At 42.5% G+C, this 13,721-nt stretch overlaps 1 protein-coding gene across 4 annotated transcripts in view; it reads right to left on the bottom strand.

Moving 5' to 3' along the window:
• LOC124626033 (NACHT, LRR and PYD domains-containing protein 12) overlaps positions 1-13,721 on the bottom strand; it is a 36,635-nt gene that overhangs the window by 19,631 nt on the left and 3,283 nt on the right. For all 4 annotated transcript variants that reach the window (XM_053685462.1, XM_053685461.1, XM_053685415.1 and 1 more), the window contains exons 2-7: positions 6,986-7,102; positions 5,742-5,858; positions 4,180-4,296; positions 3,599-3,653; positions 3,225-3,429; positions 1,215-2,982 (exon numbers count right to left, since the gene is read on the bottom strand). In XM_053685462.1, the coding sequence (XP_053541437.1) occupies positions 1,215-2,982; positions 3,225-3,429; positions 3,599-3,653; positions 4,180-4,296; positions 5,742-5,858; positions 6,986-7,101 (2,378 nt within the window). In that variant the 5' untranslated portion in view covers position 7,102. The remainder of the gene's footprint in view (positions 1-1,214; positions 2,983-3,224; positions 3,430-3,598; positions 3,654-4,179; positions 4,297-5,741; positions 5,859-6,985; positions 7,103-13,721) is intronic.

Raw genomic sequence — 13,721 nt, 5'->3', positions numbered from 1 at the left:
TTTTATTTGTCATATATACATTATAGTGAAATTCTTTTCTTAACATATCCCAACTTGTTAGGAAGTTGGGGTCAGAGCACAGGGTTAGCCATGATATAACACCCCTTATTAAGGGCCCAACAGTGACAATTTGACAGTGCCGGGGCTTGATCCACCGACCTTCTGGTCTGTAACAAAGAGCCTTAACTGTTGAAAAACCACTACAAACTAATAATGCAAATAACTACAAGTTAAAAACATATAAATAATTTCTCTGATGTTATACGATTTCTGTTCTTTGGGTCAACAGAACTATTATACAACTACGGGGCTGAATGATTCCTTAACTATTCCGTTTTAAAGGAAAATAAAATAAGTCCTGCAATAAAATATGTATCTGCAATCAGTGGGTCACGTTAGGACAAAGACATAATACACATGATCTTACAAACCTAACGTGCACTGATCTTTAACCTCTAGAAATTAATTTTCAACATTTCAAGTAAGAAGTGGTTTTGATTTTTCAGTTTTGACACAAACGTATGTTTAATTTCAACATGACAATAAAATAAAAATAAAAGTTGGTGTGTATTGTTCTCTGCTCACACATTCTGATTTCTGGGTGTGTGGAGTGGATGTGAGTACAGGTGGTGTGTTCATGTCTGTCATGTCAAACCAGCAACTACAGTTCTCAGAATACAACACAAACTACAAACATGTAGTTTCAGAATAAACAGACGAGGACTACACTTCCTGTTACGGAACGAGACTGGAGTCGGATGCAGGTGCAGGTCACAGTCTTTATTACTTAAACCAGAAACAAATAAACAAACACAGGGAGCGCGGTCTCTACTGACTCTACACACTCTGGTCCCCTAGCTACGACCGCTAGCATGCTACACATTAGCAGATACTGTTATACTTCCTTCACTTGGCGAACTAAACCAACTATAATACTGCGAGATGTGTGACGTCACACGGGGGGTTTAACTAACCAACCTAATTAAACTAAAACATTAACACCTGGGGCAAATCAAAGACTTAAGTCAGTGTCCAAGCGGGGAAGTGAACGAAAACAAAAGAGTCACGTGACCAGTCAGCGGCCGTGCCGCAGTGCCCTCTGCTGGCCGTGGCGTAACACTTCCCACACGCGCACACACTTCCCACACCATTGTTCAGTGTTACATTAAAATAATAAACCATGCAGTAATACATTTATAAATAAAAATACTCACACAGCTTTTCTGGAGGCTTTGACCACTGGCAGCAGCTTCAGAAGACATTCCTCTGATGGGTAATATTTAATAAAATTAAACTCATCCAGATCCTGATCTGAGTTCAGTAACACAAACACCAGAGCTGACCACTGAGAAGGAGAGAGTCTGGTTCCAGTGAGACGATGGTGGCCTCCTTTTTTTATGTACGTTTGTACTTCCTGCACTAGAGAATGATCACCCAGTTCATTCAGACAGTGGAACAGATTGATGGATTTCTCTGGAGATGGATTCTCCCTGATCTTCTCCTTGATGTACTCGACTGTTTCCTGTTTGCTGTGAGAGCTGCTTCCTGTCTGTGGCATTAAGCCTCGTAAGAGAGTCTGATTGGACTCCAGTGAGAGACCCAGAAGGAAGCGGAGGAACAGGTCCAGGTGTCCGTTCTCACTCTGTAAGGCCTTGTCCACTGCGCTCCTGAGGAGATCAGACATGTCTGACTTGGTGAGAAGATCAGACAGATCAGTGGTTTGTTGTTCTGTTACATTTCTGCTGATGAAGGAGAGAAATGTGTATAAAGCAGCCAGAAACTCCTGAACACTCAGATGTACAAAGCTGAATTCCTTCCCCAGGTGAAGCCCAAACTCCTCTCTGAAGATTTGGGTACACACTCCTGAGTACACTGAAGCTTCTCTCACATCAATGCCACACTCTCTCAGGTCTTCCTCATAGAAGATCAGGTTTCCTTTCTCCAGCTGTTGGAAAGCCAGTTCTCCCAGTGCCAGGATACTCTCTCTGGTCTGCTGAGGATCAGGGTCACATTTCTGATGGTACTTTTGGTCCTTGTGTTTGATCTGAAAGATCAGGAAGTGTGTGAACATTTGAGTCAGAGTCTTGGGGATCTCTCCACTCTCTGCTCCACCCAAAATTCTCTCTAGAACAGTGGCTGAGATCCAGCAGAAGACTGGGATGTGGCACATGATGTGGAGGCTTCTTGAAGACTTCATGTGTGAGATGATTTTATTGGCCAGGCTCTGATCACTGATCCTCTTCCTGAAGTACTCCTCTTTCTGAGGATCACTGAACCCTCGTACCTCTGTTACCTGGTCTACACACTCAGGAGGGATCTGATTGGCTGCTCCTGGTCGAGAGGTTATCCAGAGGAGAGCAGAGGGAAGCAGATTCCCCTTGATGACGTTCGTCAGCAGCACATCCACTGAGGCTGACTCTGTCACATCACACAATCTCTCATTCTTCTGGAAATTTAGAGGAAGTCGACACTCATCCAGACCATCAAAGATCAACAGCACTTTGTAGGAGTCTATTAATTCTAGTTTTCTCATTTCAGGGAAAAAGTGATGAAGAAGATCCATCAGACTGAGATGTTTCTGCTTCATCAGATTCAGCTCTCTAAAGGGAAGTGGAAACATGAAAGTGACGTCCTGATTTGCTTTTCCTTCAGTCCAGTCCAGAATGAACTTCTGCACAGAGACTGTTTTTCCAATTCCAGAAACTCCTTCAGTCAGCACACTTCTGATGGACTCGTCTTTAAATAGATCGTTACATTTGATGGGTTTCTCCTGTGTTGCTGGTCTCCTGGACGCTGTCTCAATCTGTCTCTCCTCATGTTCATTATTGATGTCTCCACTCCACCCCTCTGTGATGTAGAGCTCTGTGTAGATCTCATTCAGAAGTGCTGAGCTTCCATGCTGTGAGATTCCTTCATTAATTCTTTTAAACTTCTCTCTCAGGCTGGATTTCAGCTTTGTCTGATACACAGAGGCCTCAGACTCTAATAAACAAAGTCATAACATGTTTTAATGTAAAATCACTTTAAATAAATAAATTAAATATTGATGTACATTCCTGATTAATGTATTAAATTTAGAAGTAAAAACATATACAGTTCAAACTAAAACTAATTTCAGATTATTAATATTATTGACTAATTCATCTTGATAAATTGAATATGATGTGTTTAAGTATGAACAGAATTTCAGTTGATAAAATAAAGTCATGACTCAGAGCTCTTACTGTTGTGCAGTGTGTTAGCGAGATCTGTGTGGTTCATGTTCTTCAGGACGTGCAGTGTGATCTTCAGCGCTCCGTCTCTGACACTGTGCAGATCCTCCTCATCCTCCACCTCCCTCTCAGTGCATGCTGGGTAATCTGGACTCAGGAGCTTCCTAAACCTCTTCAGCTCATTCTTTATCACAGTGATGACTTTGTGTTCCAGCTCCTGATTAGAAACACACAGGAACACATCTAAATATTATAATGTTACACACTGAGAGATGCTTTTATTTTATAAATAGAAGAAAAGTCTCTTTCTATTCCCACAGTTACAGCTGAAATTCAGTCTGATTACCCATAATGCTGCTGCACATGGATAAACCGTATACACACACCTTGAAGATGGAGTCCAGCTGATTTCCGCTGAGGTTTGATTTCTTCTGTTGTGGTCTGTGAAGAAATAAAACACATGATGTGATATAGACTATATGTATTCATAGCTGCACAACACACACTAATAAATACAGAGACAGATATTAACACTATCCTACAAACATGGCCGCCATGGACCGCAAGTCCCAGAACACTCACTTTCTTTCTAATCACGCACACCTGCATCCAATCTCACACACAATCACACCACACATAAAAGAGACTGTTTGAACACTTTTTGAAGTCTTTGTGAAGTATTATGTGAGTTTTCTATGTACCAAGCCTTTGTCTTTCGGTTCATGTGTTATTGTTTTGATCTTGTTCTTGACCTGGTTCTCAGTTCCTGTTTTGCATCCGTCCTAACCTTCATTACGTAACATCCTCTTAACACAGTACACTGATTTCAGGATTTCCTCACTGACATTAACATGTTTAAAAACAAACATTTTAATGAATGAATTAAGTAGTTTTATATATATATATATGAGAGACCAGTGAGTTTGATCAGGTGGAACACTGCTGTAAATCTCCTCACTGTACTGACCTCGTATCAGGAGATCTGCCTCTGTCTCTGAAGTTAGTTATGGGTTCCATTGACTGGTCACTCTTCATGGACACACAGCTGGGTTCTGGTGAGTCTGATCTCTTTCTCTTCATCATTCTACAACACAGATATTATTACAGACAGAAATGAAGGGAATTGTACACGCTAATATAATATGGATTGAATACAGATGATTGTATATAAACTTTGTATTAACACAGAACCTCTTAAACAATCTTCATCTTATTCTAATAAGCAGCTAATTAAACAATTCAGACAAAATAAAAGACAAGTCCTAGCATTCTAACCGACCATATTACGTCTAAAAATATTCATAGAGCTCAGACATTAAATAATCAGGTTAAAATGTGAAGAAAAAAAAACTTCATGTAAACAACATATACTTGTACTGTGTGCAAATACATTTACATGATTATTTTCAGCTCATCTACTGCTTCTAACTGAGTCAGTGTTTAGCTGCTATCCAATTATTTCATGTATAAAACATGAAAAAAATATATATATATATGTTTGGATTGTATACAGATGATTGTAAATCAACTTTGAATTAACACCTCATAAACAATCTAATAAGAAGCAACGTAAATAATGCAACCAAAATAAAAGGCATGGTCATTCTGACCGAGCAGTGCTAAACAACAGCTAACTCAGGGCCCCACCCCCACACCAATCATATTACTTACCATGTAAGAATGAACAGAATTAATACTTCATTATCTTTGATGAGAGAAAAACAGTTTGAACAAGATACTAGACATGAGATAACTCTAGATCAGGGTCACATCATCATTTCTGTTAGAGAAAAGAAAAATAAAGAGCTAACAGAAACTATTAAAGTGTTTCCCCTGTTAGTTAATAGCATTTATTATACTGATTATAATCAGTGTTTTTTATGAATGCATTCCTTCGTTTAATCACATTTTATTGGATAGCAGTTGCCATGATGAGAAACAGGATTAACCAATCAGCCCTACATGTGTTTCCCTGTGATTACTTCTGATCACCTGTATTTACCTGTGATTACTTCTGATCACCTGTATTTACCTGTGATTACTTCTGATCACCTGTATTTACCTGTGATTACTTCTGATCACCTGTATTTACCTGTGATTACTTCTGATCACCTGTATTTACCTGTGATTACCTGTGATTACTTCTGATCACCTGTATTTACCTGTGATTACTTCTGATCACCTGTATTTACCTGTGATTACTTCTGATCACCTGTATTTACCTGTGATTGCTTCTGATCACCTGTATTTACCTGTGATTACTTCTGATCACCTGTATTTACCTGTGATTACTTTTGATCACCTGTATTTACCTGTGATTACCTCCAGCCTTGTGTCTACAGCTGAATCACAGACGTGGTGATATTCAGTATAACAGCACTCTTGCTCATGTGATATTGTTTAAATATTTAATGTAGACTGTTTAATACAATAAAGTTAAATATCTGTGTAAATGTAATCTGAGTGTAAATGTGTTCCTTCTGTATTTTGGTTGGTGAGAAAATAAATAAAACACCTCACTGTACTGACCTCAGACCAGGAGATCTGTCTCTGTCTCTGAAGTTAGTTATGGGTTCCATTGACCGGTCACTCTTCATGGACACACCGCTGGGTTCTGGTGAGTCTGATCTCTTTCTTTTCATCATTCTACAACACAGATATTATTACAGACAGAAATAAAGGAACTGTTCATGTTAATATAATATGGAATGTATACAGATGATTGTATATAAACTTTGAATTAACACAGAACCTCTTAAACAATCTTAATCTTAGGCTAATAAGAAGCAAATTAAATAATTCAGACAAAATGAAAGGCAAGTCCTAGCATTCTAACTGACCATATGTCTAAAATGTTTAAAAGGTGCAGACATTAAATAATCAGGTTAAAATGTGAAAAAAAAATACTTTATGCAAACAACATATACTTGTACTGTGTGCAAATACATTTACAGGGTTCTTTTCAGCTCATCTACTGCTTCTAACGGAGTCAGTGTTTGGCTGCTATCCAATCATTTCATGTATAAACGCACAAACATTTACAGTCAGTAGCTCCAGGGCCATTTCTGAACATTCTGGGGCCATTAACAACAACTAACTCAGGGCCCCACCCCCACACCAATCATATTACTTACCATGTGAGAATGAACAGAATTAATACTTCATTATCTTTGATGAGAGAAAAACAGTTTGAACAAGATACTAGACACGAGATAACTCTAGATCAGGGTCACATCATCATTACTGTTAGAGAAAAGAAAAATAAAGAGCTAACAGAAACTATTAAAGTGTTTCCCCTGTTAGGTAATAGCATTTATTATACTGATTATAATCATTATAATTTTTTATGAATGCATACTTTTGTTTAATCACATTTTATTGGATAGCAGCTGCCGTGATGAGAAACAGGATTAACCAATCAGCCCTACATGTGTTTCCCTGTGATTACTTCTGATCACCTGTATTTACCTGTGATTACTTCTGATCACCTGTATTTACCTGTGATTACTTCTGATCACCTGTATTTACCTGTGATTACTTTTGATCACCTGTATTTACCTGTGATTACCTCCAGCCTTGTGTCTACAGCTGAATCACAGACGTGGTGATATTCAGTATAACAGCACTCTTGCTCATGTGATATTGTTTAAATATTTAATGTAGACTGTTTAATGCAATCAAGTTAAATATCTGTGTAAATGTAATCTGAGTGTAAATGTCCCTTCTGTATTTTGGTTGGTGGGAAAATAAATAAAACACCTCACTGTACTGACCTCAGACCAGGAGATCTGTCTCTGTCTCTGAAGTTAGTTATGGGTTCCATTGACCGGTCACTCTTCATGGACACACAGCTGGGTTCTGGTGAGTCTGATCTCTTTCCCTCCATCATTCTACAACACAGATATTATTACAGCCAGAAATAAAGGAACTGTACATGTTAATATAATATGGATTGAATACAGATGATTGTATATAAACTTTGAATTAACACAGAACCTCTTAAACAATCTTAATCTAATAAGCAGCAAAATAACATAAGACTGTTTGTATAATAATAAAAGAAACAAAGCCAATAGAAAAGTGCTCTGGAAACATAATAAAGGTTGAGAAAAGGAACGTTAAATCCTATTTTATGATTTATTTACATGAAATGAAACTTGTAAATGAAAAACTTGTAATCCTGATCGTATTCCCATTTTTTACTGAATGTACCTGTAATCTGATGACTTTGTTTTTGACGTAACTGTAACGGATTACAGTCACCAGTTTTTTGTATCCTGATTACGTAACACCGGTACATGTACTCTGTTACTCCCCAAACCTGATAGTGTGTAATAAATGTGTATAATATATAAATATATAAAAAATAAGGGACTTAGCCCTTAGCAACAGTGAAGTGGTATTAGTGCCCTTACAAATATACAATATGCCCAAAAGTGACAGAAACATGTGAAGAGATTATCCATGAGTGTCTCTGAGCTGTCAGTGAGGTGACCAGTGAGTGGAGGTAGTGGAGGCATGAGTGACAGAGAGGAAGAAGGAGTGATGACTGGATTACAGTGTATTCAGGATCCTGATGCCAGTAGAAACTGATTTTCAGCCTGCTGGGTCTGGGTTGAATGCTGGGTCGTCTGCCTGATGGCAGTCTGATAAATAATCTGTGTGCTGGATGACTGCCTTCTGTGGTGATTTTGTGAGCCTTCCTCAGATATTGTGTGTGGAAGATATCCTGTAAGACTGGGAGTTTGTTGCCAGTGATGAGTTCAGCTCATTACCAGACAGTCATGCACCCTTATCAGGATGTGTCTATGGTACATTAGTAGAAGTTGGTCAGGATTTTGTGGGGGGAGAACAAACTTCCTGAACCTCTGCAGGAAGTTGAGTCACTGACGAGCAGATTTCACCTTGGTCTTAGTGTGAAGGGAACAGGTCAGGTTGTCGGTGAGGTACACACTGAGGAGCTTCATACTCTTTACTCTTTCCACAGCAGCCCCACCAATGTATAAGGCTGTGGTCATCCTCCTGCAGCCTCCTGTAGTCCATAATCATCTCCTTAGTTTTGCTTATGTTGAGGCAGTGATGCTATTGCATCACTATGATAACACTCTGACCTCATCTCATCTGTCATGAACTCTTGCTGGAAATACAAGAGGGGGAAGAGAACACATCTCTGTGGAGCTCCTGTGTTCAGAGACATTGAGGAGGAGATGCAGTGATCGATTTTCACCACTTGGGGTCTGCTCATCAAAAAGTCCAAAATCCGATTGCACAGACAAGTGTTCAGTCCTAAGTCCTTGATCTTCACATGGAATTTGGTTGGAATGATGGTGTTGACGGCAGAGCTGTAATCGATAAACAGCATTCTCACGTGGGTGTTTTTATTATTCAGGTGTGTGAGAGCACTGTACAGCACCAGAGCTATGGCAATAATGTGCTGGATGTAATTTGGCAGAAGGTTTGGCCCTATTGAAATCCCCAACAACAATAAAACCAGCGTGTGGATGCAAGTTCTCTAGCCCATAAATAGTATTCTACAAAATGTCCAAAGGTTTGTGTGTCAGAGGTGGGATGTAAGTCACTGTTAGAATAACCGAACTGAGGAAAAAAGGTCAGACTTGAACTGTAATGAATTTGACTGCAGGAGAGCAGTGTATAGCAACAACTGAAACATCTGTTCCCCAACGAGAGTTCACCAGAACACAATCCGCACTGCCTCTACGCTTACCAGAGTGTTGTTCTGTCCTGGCGGTGAATGGTGAAACCAGGCGGTGTGATTCTTCTGTGGTGATCTGTAGTGTCCAGCCAGGGCCGGCCCATGGTATAGGCGACAGAGGTGGTTGCAGAGAAATTGTTTATGAAGAGTGACTGTATGAAATCTACCCAGTCATGTGGGTGGAGTTGATGATATCCGTGTCTATACGAGTGACTTTAGCAGCTGCATGTCATATCTCAACCCGGCCAGGACTCAGTTTCCCAAGAAGCAACACTCACCTCCCATGCACGCATGCGCTCACCATCCCCGGAGTTCTAATCTCGCACACCTGTCACTAATCTCACACACACTCTCTCCACTAGTATTTAGAGAGTCATTCGCCAAATATTCATTGCGAAATATACGTTCAGTAGACTTGTTCTCTGTGTTTCCAAGCCTTTCACATTTGTTTGCTATCTTTGTTATCTCGACCTCTTTTCCCGTTTACGACTACACTTTATGCCTGTCCCCTTGTGCTTTGTTTGTCCGATTGCCTGACCCTTACTTGTTTTACAACTACGTCTTTGGAACTACCCTTTAGTACGCACCCGCTTCTGTGCCAACTCCGGTTCGTGACTAAATACTTCGCCTTCCAATGGAAGCAGCGGGGGATCCACGTTGGCCACAAGCCATCAAGGGACATGGTCGGATGATCAGCAACCACGACCAACGTCTAGCCAACCTGACTGAGCAGGTAGCTAGGCTAAGTCAAGCCACGCCGTTTGCTGCAGCGGCGACAACGCGTTTACCTCCCACACCGGCGCCGGAGAAGTATGACGGAGATCCGGCACGCTGCCGGGGTTTCCTCCTACAATGCTCCCTGTTCTTCTGAACCTACCCAGACATGACGGAGAATAGTAAGATCATCCATTTCATGGAACTTTTGACCGGGAAAGCTCTCCTCTGGGCCACCGTGGAATGGGAACAGGGAGGAAACGTCACAAACACGTATGATCAACTGACAGCGCGCTTCCGTACATTCTTTGATCACTCGCCAGACAACAGAGAGACTGGTGAGGAATTATTGTCCCTGAAGCAAGGATCACGCTGCGTGGCTGATTACACCCTCGAGTTTCACACTGTAGCAGCAAGAAGTGGATGGAATCAACCCGCTCTCAAAACTGTGTTTCGCCAGGGATTAAATGCCGACATCATGACCGAACTGGCATGTCGCGATGATCAGCTAACACTCGACTCGCTGATTGATTTAGCAATTCGTCTGGATCGTCTACTACGAAGCCGCGGCCCCATAAGAAGTGAGGTGGAAGTACCAGTGCAGGAGTCTCCCGTGGAACCCATGCAGCTGGGTCAGACACGGGTTAGCATGCAGGAGAGAGAACGAAGGCGCTGTGAACATCGCTGTTCTTATTGCGGCCAGGAAAAGCACTTCGTGCCCAATGCCCACTCAAGCAACGCCCCGCCCGATGGGACAACGCCACTGATAAGCAACAGCAGCCAGGGGTGAGTTTGGATTCCACAGTCCAACACTCGATTCAATCTGCGTTTTTAATGCCAGTCATATTAGAGTACTCAGGCATATCTTGTATTTTAGAAGCCCTGATCGACTCAGGAGCGGCGGGGAATTTCATCGATCAAGACAGCATACAGCAGCACCACATCCCTGTTCGTCCCCTTATCACACCCTGCCGTGTTCAAGCCATTGATGGAGCCCCTATTGGAAAGGGGCTTATTACCCACTGCATGGAACCCATTAACCTCCGCACCAGCGCTCTCCATCAAGAACGGATAATCTTCCATGTCATTGTATCTGCCCGTCATCCAGTGGTCCTCGGTCTTCCCTGGCTCGAACATCATAACCGACAAATTTCTTGAACTCAAAGGGAGATCACCCACTGGTCATCGCATTGTATCAACCACTGCCTTCAACTCCCTGTGACAACATTAGGTACCACGTCCATAGAGAGCCCTAACATGGCTGACACCGTTCAAATACCCAGTGAATACCATGACCTCATTGAAGCATTTAGTAAAGAGAAGGCTAGCGGGCTACCACCTCATCAACACTACGACTGCGCTATCAAACTGCTTCCGGGCACTACACCACCTCGAGGAAGAATATATCTGCTAACACTAACTGAACAAGAGACCATGGAAGAATATATTCAAGAAGCATTACACCAGGCTTACATACGACCACCCACATCTCCGGCATAAGCAGGGTTTTTCTTTGTGGAGAAGAAAGGAGGAGGTTTGAGACCACGCATAGACTATCGAGAGTTAAACCAGTGCTACATCAAGTATCGATACCCACTGCCTCTGGTACCAGTTGCTCTGGAGCAACTACACACTGCCACCATCTTCACTAAGCTGGATTTACGCAGTGCCTACAACTTGATCCGGATTCGAGAGGGGGACGAATGGAAGACGGGTTTCAGCACAACGTCCAGTCACTATGAGTATCAGGTCATGTCGTATGGGCTTTCTAACGCTCCCTCAGTCTTCCAGTGTCTTATTAACAACGTCTTACGGGACATGCTGGGGCATCATGTAATCACCTACATCAATGACATCCTAATATATTCCAACTCCAAAGAGGAACATGTCCACCACGTCCGCCAGGTTCTACAAAGATTACTCCATCCCTAGTTATATGTCAAAGCTGAAAAATGTGAATTTAATAAACACACCATTTCATACCTGGGATACATCATTAGCCCCGAAGGGGTCTCTATGGATCAAGAAAAGGTCAAGGCAGTAGTGAACTGGCCCACACCCACAACGGTGAAGGAATTACAAAGATTTCTGGGTTTTGCCAATTTTTACAGAAGATTCATTTGAAATTTCAGTAACATTGCCAATCCCTTGACGTCCTTATTAAAAGGGAAACAAAAACCGCCTGGCGTGGAACCCAGCTGCCCAAGTAGCCCTGCATCAGCTCAAGAAAGCCTTCACAACCGCCCCCATTATCAAGTATCCAGACCCATCTAGACCGTTCATTGTGGAAGTCGATGCGTCAGAGACCGGGGTAGGAGCTGTATTCTCCCAGCGTTTCGGAGAAAGGCCACAGCTCCATCCAGTGGCCTTCTTTTCACGAAAGCTTTCCCCCACTGAGAGAAATTATGATGTGGGTAATCGAGAACTCTTGGCCGTCAAATTAGCCCTTGAAGAGTGGCGACACTGGTTAGAAGGAGCTACACATCCCTTTGTCATCTTCACTGACCATAAAAACTTGGATTATTTACGCACTGCCAAGAGGCTCACACCCCGTCAAGCCCGATGGTCCCTGTTTTTCACCAGGTTCCACTTCACCCTATCATATAGACCAAGATCCAAGAACACAAAGGCCGATGCCTTGTCTCGTCTGGACCACACGGAACATGTGAATGACCACGAGGAATGTATCATCAATGCTCTAGAATGGGAACTAGATCAAAAATTGGAAGACATTCCCCAGTCACAAGTTCCAAAAACATGTCCCACAGGCAAACTATTTGTACCTGAAGAATACCATCAGGAGCTCGTCATCTGGGCCCACACAGTAATCGGTACAGGTCACCCAGGGGTGCAGCACACATACCATCTCCTACGGGAAAAGTACTGGTGGTCCAACATGGAGAGAGATATACACAGAGTGGTGGCATCCTGTTCAACATGCGCACAGAGTAAGGTACCTCGGACACTCCCCGCTGGAAAGCTCAAGCCCCTACCTGTACTGGAATGCCCATGGTCACACATATCTGTCGACTTTGTAACTGACTTACCAAGATCCCAGGGAAACACAACTGTTCTTGTCACAGTGGACCGATTCTCTAAATCAGTACGCTTCATCCCATTACCCGCCCTGCCCACCGCCTTTACGACAGCTGAACTCCTTTTCCAACACGTGTTCAGATATTCCAGAGGAGATTGTCTGCGACAGGGGTCCTCAATTCACATCCAGAGTATGGTCCAGCTTTATGGAGAAGATGGGAGTTACAGTGAATCTCACCTCAGGTTATCACCCACAAGCCAATGGCCAAGTTGAACGAGTAAATCAAGAATTAGGCCGATTCCTCCGAACTTTCTGTGCCTCTAACCCCGAAGATTGGAGCAAGTTTCTGCCATGGGCCGAGTACGCCCAAAATTCTCTCCAACATTTTGCGACTAATCTCACCCCATTCCAATGCGTACTTGGATACCAACCCCCACTATTCCCATGGAATGCGACCCCACAGAATCACCTGCCGTTGACCAGTGGTTTCTATGTAGTGAACAAGTCTGGGCCGAAACACACCAATGTCTGAGACAGACCACATACACGTACAAACGCAAGGCCGATTGCCACCACAGTAAACATCCAAATTACCAACCCGGCGATAGAGTATGGTTGTCCACCAAGGACTTAAAGCAACCACATAGTTGTAAGTAGCTAATTCCAAGATACACTGGACCATTCAAGATCCTCAAGCGAATCAATGAGGTTACTTACCATGTGGAACTACCACGACACAGCCACATCACCCCCTCCTTCCATGTATCACATCTTAAACCAGTTATCAACAGACCTTTAGCCACAGAAGTGTCCTCTGAGACCTCTCGGTAGTCAAGAAGATCATCAGCTCTAGACACAGGAGGGGCAAGCTGGAGTATTTAGTCGAGTGGGAGGGCTACAGACCAGATGAACAATGCTGGGTCCCTAAACAGGACATATTGGATCCTTAGCTTATTAGGAATTTTCATGCAACTCATCCTGATCTCCCGGGTCTACGACCCCGGGGGAGGCCAAGAAAGAACTCTGCTCCCGTAGTGAGCCCTTG

This window comes from Ictalurus punctatus, chromosome 1, assembly GCF_001660625.3.
Source record: "Ictalurus punctatus breed USDA103 chromosome 1, Coco_2.0, whole genome shotgun sequence".
Lineage (NCBI taxonomy): Eukaryota > Metazoa > Chordata > Actinopteri > Siluriformes > Ictaluridae > Ictalurus > Ictalurus punctatus.
The sequence above is the reverse complement of the archived record's forward strand: the minus strand, read 5'-3'. Positions and strand labels throughout refer to the sequence as shown.